The sequence below is a fragment of the Nothobranchius furzeri genome, chromosome 13 (assembly GCF_043380555.1).
Source record: "Nothobranchius furzeri strain GRZ-AD chromosome 13, NfurGRZ-RIMD1, whole genome shotgun sequence".
Lineage (NCBI taxonomy): Eukaryota > Metazoa > Chordata > Actinopteri > Cyprinodontiformes > Nothobranchiidae > Nothobranchius > Nothobranchius furzeri.
The window spans coordinates 58,380,396-58,399,203 of NC_091753.1; the positions used below are offsets into that span (position 1 = coordinate 58,380,396).

General features: G+C 46.3%; 1 protein-coding gene across 1 annotated transcript in view; it reads left to right on the top strand.

Annotated features, from left to right (window-relative positions):
• Window positions 1-18,808, top strand: part of si:cabz01090165.1 (leucine-rich repeat and fibronectin type III domain-containing protein 1-like protein) — a gene marked incomplete in the record, with an annotated part of 417,649 nt that overhangs the window by 385,047 nt on the left and 13,794 nt on the right. Inside the window, 3 exon segments of the mRNA XM_070543681.1 lie at window positions 15,838-16,021; window positions 16,744-16,963; window positions 17,038-17,305. Coding sequence (XP_070399782.1) covers window positions 15,838-16,021; window positions 16,744-16,963; window positions 17,038-17,156 — 523 coding nt within the window.

Below are 18,808 nucleotides of genomic sequence, written 5' to 3' on the forward strand. Positions count from 1 at the left end.
AAAAACCTCCTCAAAGAGGCGGGGAGGAATCACACCAGTAGGAGAACCTGAGGTTTCCAGGTGGAAATGCAGACTACTTTGGTATCGTCTGTGTTTGGATGTGAAACGTGGTGAGTGTAATACTTGGTTGTGAGGTTCTAGCAGAGCTACCATAAAAACAGGTAAAAACCTGCAAATCCACCCCGACAGGAAGGGGAGGGAGGGTTTTTCTACCGCTGCTGATGGTCATTTTTGTTTTATTTGTCCTTTTCCAGACGTCGCGCTAGTGAAGAGGCACGTAGAACTGTTCAAAACACACACGCGTATACTTGCTGATAGATTGGCTCGGCTCTCTCTTCACCACAACAGACCGGTGACGCCCGCATCGTGGCAGACGCAGCGCCGATCCCGCCCGTTGATCAGATCGTCATTCGTTCCCAGTCAGGCAAAAACTTTCCAACCCTTTTAGGAAGAAGCTGTCATGTTCTGCGGGTGGAGGTGGCAGACCATGTGTGGTGGTGGGTTTCCGGAGGCAGAAGAGCAAGCAGACGGATGAAAAAATAAAAAGATGTTTATTGTAGGACGGGAGCAACAGGACGAACGAACATGCACAAACGACAATGAACCGACAAAAGACAGCAACACGGAGGGAGGTATAAATACACAAGGGAATCAGGAACACATGGGCAGAGCAATCAGGGACAGGTGAGAACAATTAGGCTAATCAGGGCAGGAGAGACACAGTCAGGGAGGCCGGGGCGGATCATGACAGAAGCGGTGACCAGGAAAGGAAGAGGAATGTCCTCTGACTTTGGATGGGTGGTGAAGGAGAAAATCAAGCGGTGGTTAAGATGGAGATGAAAAACAGAAACGATCAAACAGTTTAGATGGATAACTTTTGGTTTCTGAGGTGAAATCAAAGCTTCTCTAAGCACACAGAGTGGTGTGTTACTGGCGTTTGTCCAACAGAACGGTTATAATCTGTCTTTCTGCACTGGCAGAAAATAATGTTGAAGATGGAAGAATCAGAACAGTTTAAACACACGCACACACACACACACACACACACACACGCACACACACACACACACACACACACACACACACACACACACGTGGACTCTTTCTATCAGTGAGTCTTTTGGATGTTGATGCTTCTCGGAGCTGTTTTTCTCATCTCTGCCCCAGGGCAAGAACAACCTGGCCAGCTTTATCCTTCACCGCTTTCACTGACTCTCTTGCACAGGAGTCCGCATTCACTCCGAGGATTACGGGTGCGAGGCGAGATCAACCTCTGTCAGCAGCAGGAAATGAAGTTATCGATTCTTCCTCCGTTAATATTCTCTTCTGCTCCCTTTTTCCCCTCCGTCTCGCTCCAGGAGTGGATGTTTGTGTGGCAACTCAAAAGGCTCCATGTGGTTGTGCCCATTTGAAGATGCACGTGTGCATTTGCTTCCTAATTACTGCTCCGCCTGGTCCTGAAGGAGAGATTGAAAGGAGAAAGGGGGTGGAGAGGAAAGGTGGATGCAGACGTTGATGAATGATGGATAAACTGCTGCAGTGCTGTGAATAAGAGTTTCTTTGACTCAGCCGATGCAGAGATGTGCAGAGGGGTGGGTGGGGGGTGGGTGGGGGGTGGAGGAAATGACAGCTGATCACATTCTGCTGAGGTGATGAGGCATCAGCTTTCCTCTCCCACAACTCTTCGTGCTTGTTTGTGCTTTTTTCTCTCACTCCGTCAGAATCCAGTCGTCTAATGTCATCTTCTTTACCAGACCGCCTCTTCATATCGCCTTCATGCTGTCCTTCCTGCTCAGCATCATCATCCTCAGTACCATCACCATCATCTTCATCGTCGGAAAGCACCGCTGGCTTCCCTCTCTCCTTCCACACTCCTGCTCCTATCGGGGCATGTTGAGGTTTCTCCACATCTCTTCAGCATGCTACGGGACGTCCCAGGAGTCTGATCCAGAAGGATGGAGCTGGAGACCTTTGCTGACTGGTTTCAGGGTGTAAGGAAACTCCACACTCCGTTTAGATGACTAAAGCCAGGACCACGCTGCGCGTTTGTTGGCCGTCCTCGACAAAACCCTCGTCGTGAGCAGAATCACGACCAATAGTGAACGCGAGGGTCTGCAACAGCTTCCTGAGCAGCCTCATGACCAAAGTCAGCCTCCCACGGTCTTCAAGCACTGCTTAAAGACCTACGACTCTCGTCTGCTATCCACCAATGAAAACACACCCAGGAAGCGATGTGAACAACTAGTGATGGGAGTATACGAGAGTAGAAGAAGCGACAGTGTAAGCTACGTGCATGAGCATGCGGACGTGTAACGGCAGAGTGGCGTGTGCGCTCGTGACGTTAGCTCGTTCTGCTGGAACGAGATCTCCTGCAGTCGGTCTCTGTCAGACACGTGACCTGCATGTCAACCACACCCCCGTAGCGCCATTTTGGGTGCATGATTCACGTTGCTAAGGGAAGCCGCAGCTGTAGTTGAGGCGCGAGGATGGATAAAAAGAACAAGAACGAACACGTCCCTTACAGTGATAAACTAGTGAAGGGGGCACCGGGTTTTATTTCCTGCAGCAGCAGCAGAACATGTTTGTTGTCATTTTGATGAGTTTTAAACGAACGGTCATGATTGTCTCCTCTCTGTCACGATCAGAACTCGGAAGGCCCGTGATGACGCCAGACACAGTAAAAGTTAAAGAAAAAGTCTTTATCAGATGTGGAGTTACCAGAGGAGCGCGAGGCTGGAGACAGAGTCGGAGAGGAGGCGTGAGTCAAAAACCAGACCGGACAAGCAGGTTCAGGGAACAGGCTGGAGACGAGGTAGCAGACAGGTGAGGGTCGTGGTGGCAGGCAGAGTTCAAGGCAGGGGTCAGGAGTGAAAACGAGGTCCGGAGGCTGACCCCGGCTTTCCACCGGAGCCGTCAGCAGCGCGAGTCGGCCGCGTCTCAGGAGCAGCATGTCGCGGCCCTTACGCGCCGGTTCTATTTTCTACGCGCGACGCCTCTGAAACGGGTCAAGTTCGACATTTTTGGGGAAGGAAAGACAGGAAATCGGACGCAGAAACGGACAGAAGCTCCCGAGATTTTCAGAATAAAGAAACGTACTGCCTTCCGGTTGCTTTACTTTTAAAAAAGTTACTAACTGTGCGGCCCCGTGAGAAGTTATCACCTAGCTAGCGGTCTCCTTTGTTTTTCAGGTCCAAACGGACAGAACATAAAACACAAACCTTTTGGAGCCATGTTGTAGTTTTCTCCTGCTTGTTGTTGTGTTTACTGACGAAGTCACTCGTGTGACTTCGTGCTCTGTCGGTGACAGCTGCTCCCCTGCTGCTTCGCGTCTCGTGGGAAGGGCCAAGCAGCAGCTTACGCGAGCAAGACGTGCTGCTGACGGCTCCTGTGGAAAGCCGGGGTGAGATCAGGCAAGGTGCAAGGCTGGAAGATTTACTAGCAAGGAGCGTTCAGTAATCTGGCACCGGTTGGGGAGCAGGCTGGGAGTTAACCCTTTGATGCATAATGGTCACTACAGTGGACAGGTACTCAAAATTGTTATTTATTTATTTTTGCTATTAAGCACAGATGTTGAAGACTTTATTGCATGTGAGCCTCTCCATTTGAGCTTCAGCAAGTCAAGCCAACATATTTCATGTTCAGAATGCACGCTGTCCACTGAGGTGGACATGTAATAAATTATTTGTAAATTAACAAAATGTTACAAAATTATTTGTTGAAATTTGTTTCATTCACACCTAAAGATGAATGAAAAAAATTGTTTAAAAAATCATGGTTGAAGATTTCATAATTCATGCATCAAAGGGTTAAATAGCAGAGGGAGCAGGTGTGTGGGATGAGCTGATTACAGGAACAGGTGAGATGAATGAAGTTGATTGTGGTTGCCAGGGAAACAGGGCTTGGCTGGAGCTGGATGAGGGGACCAGGTGTGCTGCATGAAGGCTGAAGGCTTGACGAGGAGGCCGAGGAGGGTGAAAGATTGGGAGTCACGAGACTCTCGTCATTTTCCTTTCTCATTTAATGAATGAAACTCTACTATTTAATTTTCAGTCATTTTCATTCATATTTAGTCTAAACACCTAGCTATCTCATCCTGCAACGCGCTACAACACCCGATACGTCAGGTGGGTCACCGAAACCTTGGGCTGAACAGCGAGCCGCCTCACTAGAGTTCTCCGCGTGTCATGAGCAGTCCTGTGCAAGCCGAAACACGCCGTGTGGTCTGGGCTCAACGCCGTAGCGCAGCTTCGAAGGCTGAACTTCTGGTCACGGACATCAGCCTAGGGGTCTCCTTCTGACAGGACATGTCCAGACTGTCTCTCCTTGACGGCTCGGCTCCTTCGTTACCGCAGTTACACTCTGCTCTTCTTTTCCTTGGATCAAAGCTATGATCTCGTCTTTAATTTCACGTCTACTAGACGGAGTTACAGATGTCAGGCCGGACCAAAGCTGATACCAAAATGCGGAACAGGTTAGCACGAACAAGTGCAGTGGATGGGAGATAAACTATACTGCTACAAACATCTAACAGAAAAATACGGAGACATCAGCGACTAAACGATGGAAGAATACTAAGGAATCTTGTGAGGTGGTAATTGCCCTGGAACGTCGTAGATCCTGCAGATGGGATAATGGGTGGCAAACGGAGGACCGAAAAGGAAAAAGGAGCTTGAGAACGGTGAAGATATAATTAACCCTTGACTTGAATCCTCAGTTGTAGATGAGAATCCAGCAGGGCAGAGCTGTGGGTGAGTAGGTGAGAGGGAGGAACACTTGGTGGCATACCAAGGAGAGGTTTAAGAGAGGGGTTAGGCATGAGCTGTAGGAAACCAGACTCCCAAAAGGCATCTGGAAATGTCTAAACCGTTCAAGGCCTGTACACAAACCTGATCAAACGAATGGCGAGCTCCAACATCTGGTGTGCTTGTAGGAGGATTCAGGTTCCGGGTCGCACAGAAAATATGAAAGAGCCAACAAGGAGGGGGCTGAAACCTGCATCAACCATCCACATATATACTGGACAATTCGTGTCCATAGGCTCCAATTATAAGTTTGTGTGCCAAAATGGGAGGTGGCCACCACCGCCATTTTGACCGTGTCACAGGTTCCGTCAAGCCCAGACAATTCCAAAAAAGGGAAGAGAGGAGGGGCTTAGGGTGAGGCTGTAAGGCTGGGATCAAATGACAACACCCGTGAACTGAAGCGATGTAGCCACAAGCTAACCCAAAGCTAATGTGGAGGTGGGAGCTAAGCTAACGGAGGTAGCTACGTAGCTACAACCGGAGTTAACTGTGCAAAACACCGGAGCTTCTGAGTCAGAGAGACGCCGGGCTGACCGCTGGGTAAAACCGGGTGGACCACAGAGGTCTCCGAGAGCTCCACAAGCAGCAGCAGACAGGCGCCGCTGCGATCAGAGATGCGCCGAGCTGCCGCTGAGGGGTGTGGACCGTAACGATAGTCGGAACCCAGCAGCAAATGACATCAGCAGACGTCATCCAAAACAACCAGCATTAGTAAAATTAGAAGAGTTACTTGTGAAGCAGAATGGAAGCAGAAGCGCTAAAGGTGCCGTTATTGAACTCCCATCGTGCTCAGAGAATCTCCCCATGATTCACGGGGCTTTGTCGTCTCATAGAGCGCCAAAAAAACCCGACGCTGCTTCTGGTCATCGAACGCCCCATTTTACATCACACAGCCGGTCCTCCTAATGAATTGAACTGTCATACTTCAACAGAATAAACGCTTTAATGTTACTGTGGTCGCTTTTTGGTGCTGATCAGTGACATCACTCACTGCCAAAGCAGCCATGATATTCTGACGTCTGCAAAGTCCTGAAAGGGTTGAATCTGTGTGGAGACGCAACAGAGGACCGGGACATCGTGTCTCCTGGTCAATTTATCCGTCTTAGAAATGACCCTGAAGATCCAAAAATGTAAGCATGCCTATAGTGTCCAACCAGCATGACCTCTGACCTTCTACCAGTGATTCCAGCTGTAGTCATCCCTCTGAGTCACTATAACTTTCCTTTTCGTGTGTCCAAACATTCAAATTTGACTAAAAATGCTTAAACAGATCAGGAAGTGAGAAGAAACTCTTTTGTTTTGCATTATTAATATCATGTGGAGTTATGTTAGAGTTTGTCTGTTTCATATTTAGATGATCTGAAGCGTTTTTGTAAAGCCAGCTCATATTTTTTAGTTCTGAGAATGCGGAGGCTGGCTTTGTGCATTTCATCCGGCTCTCGCTTCATTTGCACACAAAGATCTCGTCTTCTCTTTCTCCTCATCCCTCTTTCTACATCAATATTCTGACAACCTTGTGTCTCATATGTAGGGAAAACTCATTCCATAGAAAATCTGTGGAATCAGCTTCTCAGGACCTGAGTTACCTCAGGCAGTAATTGGTGATTGTAGGTGATTAATTTAAAAGGTTTCATTGGTTCCTGCTGTGATTGATATGTTAAAGCATGTGGGGTCGAAGAGTGGATGGCATTTTTCAGGGGTTACTGGATTATCAGGAAGCTCTTTAATCTTCTTTTGTTGATTTGGTGCCAAGGAGACTTTACTGCGTCAGTCGGTCTGTCGGTCACAGGGCAAAAACATCATTGTGTTTTTTTGCATTTTGGCAGCAGGTTATAAATTTAAAGGTACATCAGGTAAACAGGAGCGACCCAGAAGTCATTTCTTGTACCCACGAGAAGCCGCAGCATCTAGTTGTTTTATTCTCATCAGGTAAAGAAGGCTAGCGGCTACTATTGAGCAACTCAAGATAGAAATCACAAGGTGCTTCACAAAAACAAAAAATGTTTAAATATAAAAAAGAACTTAGAAAATTGTTAAAGGGACTATAAGGAAGTTTGACAGCCAAAACATGTATAGAAATAATAAATGTCTTCTTCATACATTCTCCTGCAATGCCCTGGTCCTGTAGAATGAGCCCTGGCATTTTTACTGTGATTGCCTGTTTTTCTGTAAAATCACAGAAAAAGAGAGATGCTCGGGTCGAGCAGGCTGCTTCATGCGCGTTCACGCTCAGGCATCGCCCGTAGCATTTGCTATCCGTAGCTTTAGCAGCAGAGAGAGAGGCAGTGCCACTTTGTCGCTGTTCCTAACGCCTAGTGACAAAGCTAGCTACATTTCTGAGGACCCTTAGCTACTTTCTGTAGAACTTTCTTCTAGATGTTTCCTGCTAATTAGCAACAAAATAGCCATTTTCACTCCGAACCGTTCTTTGGTTTCACGTTGTTTCAGCTGTCATCAAGGATATAAATGTTACAGATACTGGGAATGTTACTAGAGTGTAGCTCACCTAGTGCGATGTTGGACTCTCATGCAGAAGACCCGGGTTTGATTCTGGATGTGAACATAGTTTATTTAGAGTTTCTTTTTTACATTAATGGTATATTTTTACAGTAAGATTTTTATTTGAGACTTGCCGAACGGCATTGAATTCACAGATAAAAAAGATGTGGGTTCAACTTTCATTTTGGAACAATTTTTCAAGCAAGGGAAGGGAATGATCTGAGCATGCAGGAGGACTGACCCATCATAAACCTTTGTCGGCTGTGCTGAAGAGAAAGGTACAGAACCACATTATTTAATTAATTAGCTGCACATTCTCCTGTCTGTCCTCCGGACCACACACACACACACACACACACACACACACACACACACACACACACACACACACGGGACTATCTCAGCTGTTATTTTCGTTAAGGAGTGTGCACGTACACCATGCGCGCCTCGTGCACGAGTCTACTATTGAAGCTGCCGTTACGCTTTTGGCCTGAGGGGGCAATCGCGAGCATAAAAATTCAAAAGTCCGTATAGTCCCTTTAAAAATATATTTAAAATGAGCAAAAATTGACAATTGTGATTAAAAAATGTTTAGAAAGAGAGAGAGTGAACAGGAAAGAGGGAAACCAGTGGATCCTGAGGAAGGTGGAATAGGTGGGGAGAGCAGAATAAAGAGAGAGAGGTGAAGAACGTCATACAAAAGCCAGCTTGAACAAGTGAGTCTTCAGCTGCTTTTTAAAGGAGACCACTGAGTCCACTGATCTCAGGCTCAGGGGGAGAGAGGTCCAGAGTCTGGGGGCCACAGCAGCAGATGATCTGTCACCTTTGACCTTTTGCTTTAGAGAGATAATCTGGGCTACAGCGCTAATACACCCCATCAAACTCAAAGGAATAACGACCCACAAATAAAAGAACGGGGAAATAACCGTGCTAACGGTAAATTAGAAGCAAATAGTTGGCTCTAAAATGATCTCAAGCTACTTTTATCAATGCCAACAATTACAGTAAAATGTATTGACCTACTTATCACCTTCCTGTGTCTGACTCACCTTCACTCGTCATCTAGAGTCCTCTGGTGCTGGTCCATAGCAGGAAACAGCCACTCAGAGTGGACTCGCCTGCAGTACTCCAACTTGACCACCTACTGTATATCTACTACTTTTTATCTTCTTGGTGGCAGAAAACACTTTTCTCTCCTTTTCTACGTTCCGTCTTTGTAAACAAGTGAGCAGCTTGTTGCAGCGATCAGCTGAACGTTAGTGACCAGCAGCTGAACAAATGAAGCCAAAGCAGCCATTGTTCATGTGGCTGCAGAAACAAAAGTGAGCAGCAGCCATTTTAATCATAAAGACGCAGCGAAGTCTCGGTTTTCTAGAAACAACTGCAGAGTTTGTTCCTCAGAATGTGTCGCTGGGCCAGTGAACCGATGAAACCCACAACTTTTCCTCCCATGAAAGTAAGAAACATGTTCCTGTGTCCAACGGCAGAGCCGATTCTCTTTTGTGTCAATTAATAATGGAGCTCAGAATGAATGGAGGCGCTCAGGCACCGCATGCAAACCGAGTCTGAACACCGAGTGGCCGGTAAAAAATCACACAATGGCTTGGGTGTCGTGTCACGCCTTGTGATAAATTTAAAGTGGCTGTATTGCATTTGGGTTGTGGCCAGTGCATTATTCACAAAGCTGCCCCGAGGAGATAAAGAGCCTCCTCCCGCGCTCGTTTCTTCACGCTAAAGCCTCGTAACGTCCATCATCTTGACCCCGGCAATATTCAAAACTTTTAAAAGATGCACACCGCTATTCCGACGTGTTTAAACGGCACTTATCTTAGACCTGTCAAACTTTATCATTCTGGACTCTAACGTGTTCTCGGCCCAAGGCGGCAGCCACGTGAAGTTTGAAGCTTCGCTGTGAAGAAGAACCACGACGGGTCGTTCTCCTCGGCTGAAGCTTCAGACCAGCTGGTGTCAGAGGAGAAAGGAAAACAAAACTCTGTTCATCATCTCTGGTTCTGCGGGCTCTCTTACATCAAACAAAAACACAAATCAGTTTGTTGTCTTCACTGTTTGCTGTTGGTGTCTTCACTTTTATTTGTTTATTTGGGGGGGCGGAGCCAAAAGTGACCTAACCGTTGACAAAATCCGTTAGAAAAAGAGTCCCTGCACCGTTCTTTAGCCGCCATGTTGTTTGTCTCGCTGCATGCTTGCTTAGTATGAGGATTGCTGTAAAGACTCTGACGCTAGTCAGTGACTCGATGCGACCTGTTGGGTTCCGTATATAGGAAAGTTGTTACTGATTGGCTCGATCACCTGACCTGTTTACTGTGTGAAGGACGACTCTGGTCCTGATTGGGCGCTGTATAAATAAACTGAATTGAACTGAACTGTGGTCTGAGCCCTCAGGATGTCAGGCTGTAAGCCCCGCCCACTCACCTGCACATCTTTTCTTTTCTTCATCAAATCACTAATTCCAATGAGAAAGTGTTAGAAAGGTGAATGTTTGAAACCTGCAGGTTGCTAAAAGCGCAGTAACGGGTTCTCCTGAGCTTCACTTCAGTCTTACCTAACTTACGTTTAAAAGACCAAACGGAGAACGAGGCCGAATAAACCGACAGATTAGATATACACCACTGTGCAAAAGTTTTAGGCAGGTGTGAAAACATGATCAATGCACAAAATGCTAAGTGAGTGAGCCCAAACACCCGGCCGAAGTCATTCGGGACTATCTTCATCATGAAGAAGAACCAGAAGACCAGGAAGTGGTGGTCTGGCTCCCACAGAGTCCTGATCTCAGCATCATGGAGTGTGTCTGGGGTCACATTGAGGTAGAAGGATGTGAGGAAGTCTGCATCCACAGAAGATCTGTAGTTGGTTCTCCAGGATGTTTGGAGCAACCTCCAGCCCAGTTCCTTCAACAGCTGGAGCTGGAAGAACTGATGCTGTTGGGGAGGGAGAGGGTGGCCACACCAGGTGCTGTTGACGTGTGATTGAGAGCATTTCTCCACACCTGCCTAAAACTGTTGCACATGTACTGAATTTGATTATTGAAGCTTTGATGGCTTCATGCATTCACACTGATTCTCGATACATTTCTAACACACTGATGATTCTGGTGCATCCGTTCACCTCTTCAAAGCTTTTAATCCAACCAAGGATCTGCATGACCTCACTGAAGTGGCTGACCACCTCTGACCAGGAGGATAATCGCCACTGGGCTGGAGTGATTTCGTTAAGCCAGTGTGTCTTCTCTTTTTTTATTCCAGTCACAGACATCTGCACAAACATGGCTACACACACACACACACACACACACACACACACACACACACACACACACACACACACACACACACACACACACAGTGCCTGGAGGGGTCAGGGTGTTCTTTATTATTGCATTCTTCATCTCCTAACCTCTGCTCTAATGTCAGTGAATAGGAGCTCCGCTGTGCACTACCTGGCAGATGAATAATTGATAACTAACACACACACACACACACATACACACATCCATAAGTGAAACAGATGAGGGAGCAGCTTCTTTTTGTTTAAACGTATGTTTCTGAAACGTCTTCAGTCCGAGCTCTGCAGTCCTGGACAGGAAGTACTCTGCAGTCCTGGACAGGAAGTACTCTGCAGTCCTGGACAAGAAGTACTCTGCAGTCCTGGACAGGAAGCACTCTGCAGTCCTGGACAGGAAGTACTCTGCAGTCCTGGACAGGAAGTACTCTGCAGTCCTGGGCAGGAAGTACAGATGTGACTCTGTGGTTGGGATTATTCTAATAATAGACGAGTGTTTTACGTCCACCCTGATCAGACAAACGCTGATGAGCCTAAATTAGACGCAGGACAGCATCATAATTTGCTTTCAGTTGTGTTTGTTTCCGCTTGATTGATGGAAATCTCGTTTTGAATCGACATTTGCTCGGGTTTGATTCCAAGCAACATTTCCACACGTTGCTCTGTCAGTCATCCTGCACACGCTGTTTATGACGTCAATAGACTGGTCGACCTGTGCAGTGCATTGTGGGTAACAACTTGATACTTATGAGCCCTACTGTTGTTATTTTAGCACTTTAACAGTCTTTTGTCTGGTGTCCGTGTTTATTCCACTCAGACGTTAAAAGCTTTTGACCAGCAGCATAACTTATTTAAGAAGGTAAAATCTGCCGTCCAGAGGAAGGAAGTGAAAGAGCTGACATTCAGATGTTTTTAACAGACACTGATACCTCTGTGATGGACGAGGTTATGTTTGCTCAGCATGTTGGAAAGGTCCGTTCTCATCCCGTTCATGACGGTGCGCAGACATGTCAGCAGAAAAAAACAATGCTGACGGGATTCCGGTAGTTTCTGTACAACACTGCGGGGATAAGACGCAACGCTTTAGGACCTGGAGCCCATTTCTGTGGTTTTAACTTTCACACGTGCTGCGACGAGACATGCGTCCGTCAGTCAGCTTAAATCAACGTTATCCTTCCTCTGGGAGAGAAGAAGAAGAAGAAAACATCATTTCTATAGCGCCTCTCAAGATAGAAATCACGAGGCGCTTCACAAAAACAAAAAATGTAAAAATAAAAAAAAAGAATTTAGAAAATGGTTAAATATATATTTAAAATTAGCAAAAAATAGATAATTGTGATAAAAATGTTGAGAAAGAGAGAGAGTGAACAGGAAAGAGGGAAACCAGTGGATCCTGAGGAAGGTGGAATAGGTGGGGAGAGCAGAATAAAGAGAGAGAGGTGAAGAAGGTCATACAAAAGCCAGCTTGAACAAGTGAGTCTTCAGCTGCTTTTTAAAGGAGACCACTGAGTCCACTGATCTCAGGCTCAGGGGGAGAGAGTTCCAGAGTCTGGGGGCCACAGCAGCAGATGATCTGTCACCTTTGGTCTTTTGCTTTAGAGAGGTAATCTGGGCTGCAGCGCGAATACACCCCATCAAACTCAAAGGGATAACGACCCATAAATAAAAGAACGGGGAAATAAATATCCCAGCACCCCTAAGAGTTCACAACAGGCTGAATGAGGGACGCAAACGTCCTCTTAAGTGCAATAAGTGATGCAGGAATAAAAGTAAAAGTCTTGAGGCGGTTTGAGGTTTCTGAGGAATTCAGAGAAAAATCAAAGTTTAACGTGTCGTCAAAGCCTGAGCAAAACATCTGGTTTGTGCAGGATCTCACCTTTCATCAGAGAGAGAGAGAGAGAGAGAGAGAGAGAGAGAGAGAGAGAGAGAGAGAGAGAGAGAGAGAGAGAGAGAGAGAGAGAGAGAGAGAGAGAGAGAGAGAGAGAGAGAGAGAGAGAGAGAGAGAGAGAGAGAGAGAGAGAGAGAGAGAGAGAGAGAGAGAGAGAGAGAGAGAGAGAGAGAGAGAGAGAGAGAGAGAGAGAGAGAGAGAGAGAGAGAGAGAGAGAGAGAGAGAGAGAGAGAGGCCTTTAAAGGTTAATTATTATTATTTTTTTGTAGATTTTAATGTTTTTCCTTTTTTTTATTGTAAGATTTGTGCCGTTTTTGCTTCTGTTCTTTTGTAAAGGAAAACTCCGCCGTTTTGGCTTGTTTCAGCACCGCTTAGTGTTCCATTAGTGAAGCAAAAGTGAAACTGTACATTTGTCTTTTTAACACCGTCATCTAACCGCTGAAACGTCTCCTCGGGCTCCATTAGTGTCTACAGGAGAGCTTCATCACTGAATCAACCAAATCAGCTGCGCTCGTGATCTAAAACAGGCAGGAAACGTGCTGGAAGCAGACCGCAGCGCCAGCATTTCCGCTCCAACAGGGACCGGACCCGCACTCTGAAGTTTTAAGTGCGGTATTCTGGCCACAGTGAGGTCAGAGTGACATTTTATTCACCCTGTAGAGTCATTTTGGTGCAAACTGGCAATAGAAAAAGATTTCAAAATGTGAAAAAGCTGCATAGTATGGCTTTAAATATTATTACACACACACACACACACACACACACACACACACAACTGATGGAAACGAATCGTTGGAAAGCTGGGGAGGAGAAACCAGAGAAACATCCAGAAAACAGAAGTACTCCTTTGTTCAGCGTTAGTCGATGACATCACCTTCTTCTGGATTCAGATTATCAGGTTGTGAATTTATTCATTACATCAGATTTTCATCGTTCCGACGGATTAAGACTCGGAAATCCAGTTCAGTTGTTAAAACACAACTTCCAGAAACATTTAGCATCTTTATCTGTTTCTATCAGAGAAAGCTGTTTGTCTTCCTTCGTCTCTGAACAAATCTTCTGTTGTCCTTTTATTTCCTCCTCAACTGTTATTTTGATTCTTTGGACTCCGTCGCCTCCTCCTGCTCGTTTGTTTTGATCTCTTGTGTTCGGTTTTGTCGCCTTTGTTTATTCTTTCCTCGTTATCTTTTCTTTTTTCTGTCTCGTTCGCCTCCTCTTCATCTTCAATCTCAGTCGGACTCGTAACCTTTGATTTTGTGTTCCCTCCTCTCAGTTCCCTCTGCGTTTACACTCCCTCTAGTTCAGTTTCCTACTTCAACTTTAATCTGTTGTGCTGTTGGAAAACACTTCTCCTCTCCTCATCAGAACACTGTCACATCTCCTCTGTTTGGCACAAGAAGTGATTTCAGCACAAACACGTTAAACACGAGTCCAACAAGGACCAACGAGTCCTGCCTGGATGGAGAAGGACCAAACAGAGAGAAGAGACGCTTTGGAGCAGCTTGTTGATTTTAATGTCGGTCTTTAAACCAGACTGACAAAAACATCAGTGTGACAAAATATAACGAAGAAAAATACGTAAACACAGACGTCGCCGTTTATTTCTGAGAGATGAAGATAGACATGATTGGCACCTTGAAACAGGAAGCTGACTACAAATGTTCGCTGAAGATCATCAAGCCTCGTGGAAACGTTCACGAGAATCTCCAAATGACTCGTTCGCATGGCTGAAGTTCAAAGTGACCATCAGGATAACGAGAAGTGAAGATTTAAAGGAGACATAACATACTTTTAAGTTATTCCTTTTTACATATAAATCCTTCAGTTGGGGTCTAAATACAGTGGAGCTGCAGTTCTTTGGTCTGATTTCCTCATTATTGCTGCTCCACAGACCCTCATCTACCCCTGTTCTGAGGAGAGTCTTGAGAACGAGCCGTTTTTGGGTACTGTCTCTTTAAATCTGGAGAAGGAGCTGTAAACTCCGCCCCCCTCCATAGTGCAGACCTTATTCTCCTCCGCTAGTTGAACTTTGTAGTTCTATAGAGAAATCATTATTTAGCATAGCAGAAACATTATATTAACATTTTTAAAACATGTGGGGAGAGTTGTTCATCAGGCTGTTTCAAGGCTGCTAACTCCCTCATGCATTTGTCTGTAGCAGTCACACACACACACACACACACACACACACTACTTTTTTCTTCTGTTTTTTTTTTTTTAGCAGTTGTGTCATCAGCTCCTGGGTTTAAATACTGCCACACCACCCTTCCTTAAAACGAGGAACAGTTCTGAGCTGTGTGGCTAAAATAACCAGACATTCTGCATTTTTCCAATAGGACTACAAAAATCTTAGCGAAAAATGGCGCATTGGCTCTGTGTTTAGCTGAGGGCCATGACCGTATTTGGTAGTTATCGTGACGACATAAATTTCTGATGTAATAGATCATTTGAAAAACTGAACGGGTGGACAAATATCCCCGAAACTTAATTATTAAATATCTAAATAGCAACTCTAGTGAATAATATAAGCCTTTTTCCTCACTTAGACACTTAAAATGTGAAACACACTGTGTTAATGGATAAAAAAGTGGGTTTTTCATGTTATGTCTCCTTTAAGGGAGCAGGTTGGTTGGGCTGATCTGATCTGCTGGGATTTAAACCAGCAGCCCTAGGTTTACAGAGAGGTCAGACTGGTTCCTACCGAGGTCTGCAGAACCACACCAGGTTCTCCAGATGGACTCCAACAGCTGCAGACCACTAGCCTGAACTGTGAATATATAGTCTGACCACAACCCACAGCCAGAGCTCAGTCGTGGGGCGGGGTCTACGATTGTCTTTCAGACTGTCTCTGCATGCTATTGGTCGACGAACAACGTGGCGTACTCACCGCTACGGATGACGGTCAACGGAACAGTCCACCATACTCTGCTGAAGAAGATGCAAATACGTCCTTTATCTGCTGTTGATGAGGGAACATGGAAGCTGCAGAGAAAAGGCCTCCCAGTCCAGCCCTGTCCATCCGGGACGATCAGATAGATGCTTTCATCGTGTGGTTAGGGTCATGTCTTATTTTGAAAGTGTACCAGTTAATAATTTTACATGACTGTTTTATTTTTTAGTTTCTTTCATAGATTTGTGTTCATACTATGTTTTGATTTTGGCGTTGACCCTCACCTGATTTATGTCTGGTTTTCTTTTCAACAAGGATCCGGTAGAGCGAAGTCGGGTCGGGTCTTTTATTTTGTGTTGTTTTTTCTGTTTAAAATGTTCATAAAGTCAGTCAAAAATAAAGAGTGCAGCCCTTCGAGGTCAGAAAGCATCATTTAAATCTCTCTCTCCCTCCCTCAGGATGATCCCAGCCAATCACAAGTACTTCCTGCTCAGTGACCTGGCGTCGTCGCGGGACTATGAGCTGTGTGTCCTGGCCGTGTACGACGACGGCATCACCACGCTGACAGGGACCAAGCTGGTGGGCTGCGTGTCTTTCTCCACCGACTCGGAGTACGGACGCTGTCACTCCATACGCGACCAGGTGTGTGTGGGCGTGGTCGGATGGCACACGGAGACCAGCAGCAACAGCGGGACAAACAGAAGCGTTCATTTCTACATTCCTCCTTTAATCTGAGTGAAATAAGCAGATTTTAAACCTAAAGCGGGTTCATCCTCTGATAGATTAAATTATGTGATTTTTTTTAAACAGCCAGATTTTAATTTACCAAAAAAATAAATGTGGAAATTGTGGCAAACTGCTGAAAAATCAGCGCTGAGTAAAGAATGAATGTTTTGATAAGAAAACATATCGGGGGCCACTTTAAAACAGGTCATAGAGGAGAGTTTGTACCTTTAAAGTAGAAAATCACAAGCTCGAAAGGGTTTTAGGGTCAGAGGTCGGAGGTTCCACCTGTTCTCCAACTGCTCATCCTTCAAAATAAGAGTCTCCGACCAATGCACTCACATCAAAATACTTCCAGGGAAAATCAAAGTAGTTTAATATTTTCTGAACTAAAAATACAAACATGAACATATAGTTTTTTATCTGAATAGCTTTAATGCACCGTTTTAATGAGCTCATGAAAAGGAACTTTATGCTCATTTGGAAAGTTTCATATAAACATTTAATATGCGTAGGTCCCATTCCTGCTGCTGGTGAATAACCTCTACAACATTACCGTATTAAGTTGTACCAAGTGTGTTTCTAAATGTTTAAATCATCCATAAAGTCTAAAAAACTTCTCACTGTTTTACCGCCTCCAGTTCCTTGGTGGTACCATGATCATCATCATCGGTGGGATCATCGTGGCCTCTGTGCTCGTCTTCATCTTCATCCTCCTAATGAAGTACAAGCTTCACAGTAACCACTACAAGCAGAAGGATGCTGCACGCCATGCCAACGTCTGCCTGCAGACCAATGGAGGAGGGGGAGGCGGAGCCAACATCCTCGCTCTGCCTCCCTCCTCCTCTTCTGCAGGGCAAGGTAACAGCAGGAGGAACAGTGACGTAATCTTGCTTGTTTCCAGTGTTTTCTGACTCTGTCCTGGTGTTCTCCAGGTGTTAGTAAAAACTCTCCACCATCATCATCAACAGAAGGGATGGGAGGAGCGTCCCTCCGAGGAACAACAGTAGTGGACCTAAATCCTACCCATGACGATGACGCCATCTCCCAATAACAAACAAGAAACCGTCAAACCCCACCAACCTGGAAACTCAGTACTCCGCCTCCCTCCTGTTGGCTTTGGACTTTGATTTCTGTTGTTTTTTAACGTTGCTCGTGCCTGGAGTCAGACTTTATACTGAAGAGGAGCGGCTCCTGTCATTGGTGAGTAGCTGCAGTCACACACCAGCAGCTCAAACCCAATCTGAGACTAGAGCGGCACAATTGTCACTGATCCGTTCAAAGTTTTAGTTAGAAGATGCTTTCGCAATAATCAATCTGGAAAAATACGCAGAAACCGATTTATCGTAAATGTCGAGTAATTTTCTGTGAGCGGGCCAGGCTCAGCTGGCTGTGGAGGCGCTCACAGAGAGGCTTTCATCCAGGTAAATAAGTAGCTAAATGGTCGTCGTCGTCTTCCTCCGCTTATCCGGGTCCGGGTCGCGGGGGCAGCATCCCAACTAGGGAGCTCCAGACCGTCCTCCCCCCGGCCACCTCCACCAGCTCCTCCGGCAGGACCCCAAGGTGTTCCCGGACCAGATTGGAGATGTAACCTCTCCAACGTGTCCTGGGTCGACCCGGGGGCCTCCTGCCGGCAGGACATGCCCGAAACACCTCCCCAGGGAGGCGTCCAGGAGGCATCCTGACCAGATGCCCAAACCACCTCAACTGACTCTTTTCGATCCGGAGGAGCAGCGGCTCTACTCCGAGTCCCTCCCCAATGTCCGAGCTCCTCACCCTATCTCTAAGGCTGAGCCCGGCCACCCTACGGAGGAAACTCAATTCGGCCGCTTGTATCCGCGATCTCGTTCTTTCGGTCATTACCCAAAGCTCATGACCATAGGTGAGGATTGGGACGTAGATCGACCGGTAAATCGAGAGCCTGGCTTTCTGGCTCAGCTCCCTCTTCACCACAACAGATCGGCTCAGCGTCCGCATCACTGCAGACGGTTAGGTTCCTGCTTTTATAGTTTGTTTTGTATTTGTTCTCATTTAAACTCAGAAGAAAAAGCGTGCAGATCCTTCTAAAACGGATTTGTCACCAGTGGTCTCCAGCGTCCCCATCCGCTGACCCAAACCCTAAGCAGTCACGCTGAACAGGCAGTACCCGCCACGGTAATCCGACCAGAACTGTTACTAAAAAATGTTTCATGTAATCAGAATACTGTTGCAGAGATACTCCGCGTCTCTGTCTTGTACCAAACACAATAAGAACCTGTGTGCCTGCCCTGTCACCAGAGGGTTGCAGGTTCGAGTCCCGCCTGTTGCAACTCGTGGTGTTCTAGGGCAAGACCCCCCCCTCCTTGCTGGTGGTGGTGGTCAGAGGGACCGGTGGTGCCAGTGCTCGGCAGCCTCGCCTCTGTCAGGGCAGCTGTGGCTACATCGTAGCTCATCACCACCAGGACGTGAACGTGTGTGTTGGTTGATGACTGGATGTGTTGTAAAGCATCTTGGGGGGTTGTAGAGCCCTAGAAGGAGCTACATCACATGCAGGCCGTGTACCATTTGTTGTGCTTCAGCCTTAAACTTTCCCTCCTTTGTTTCTGGTTTCGTGTCCTCTCAGGACCAGCAGCCTGTCTCCTCCCGTCTCTCTGTCCTCCTCACTCTTCCTCTGGTTCTTTGTTTGATTTTAATGAGTTGTTTTGTTCTCCTTCCTCTTTCTTCTCT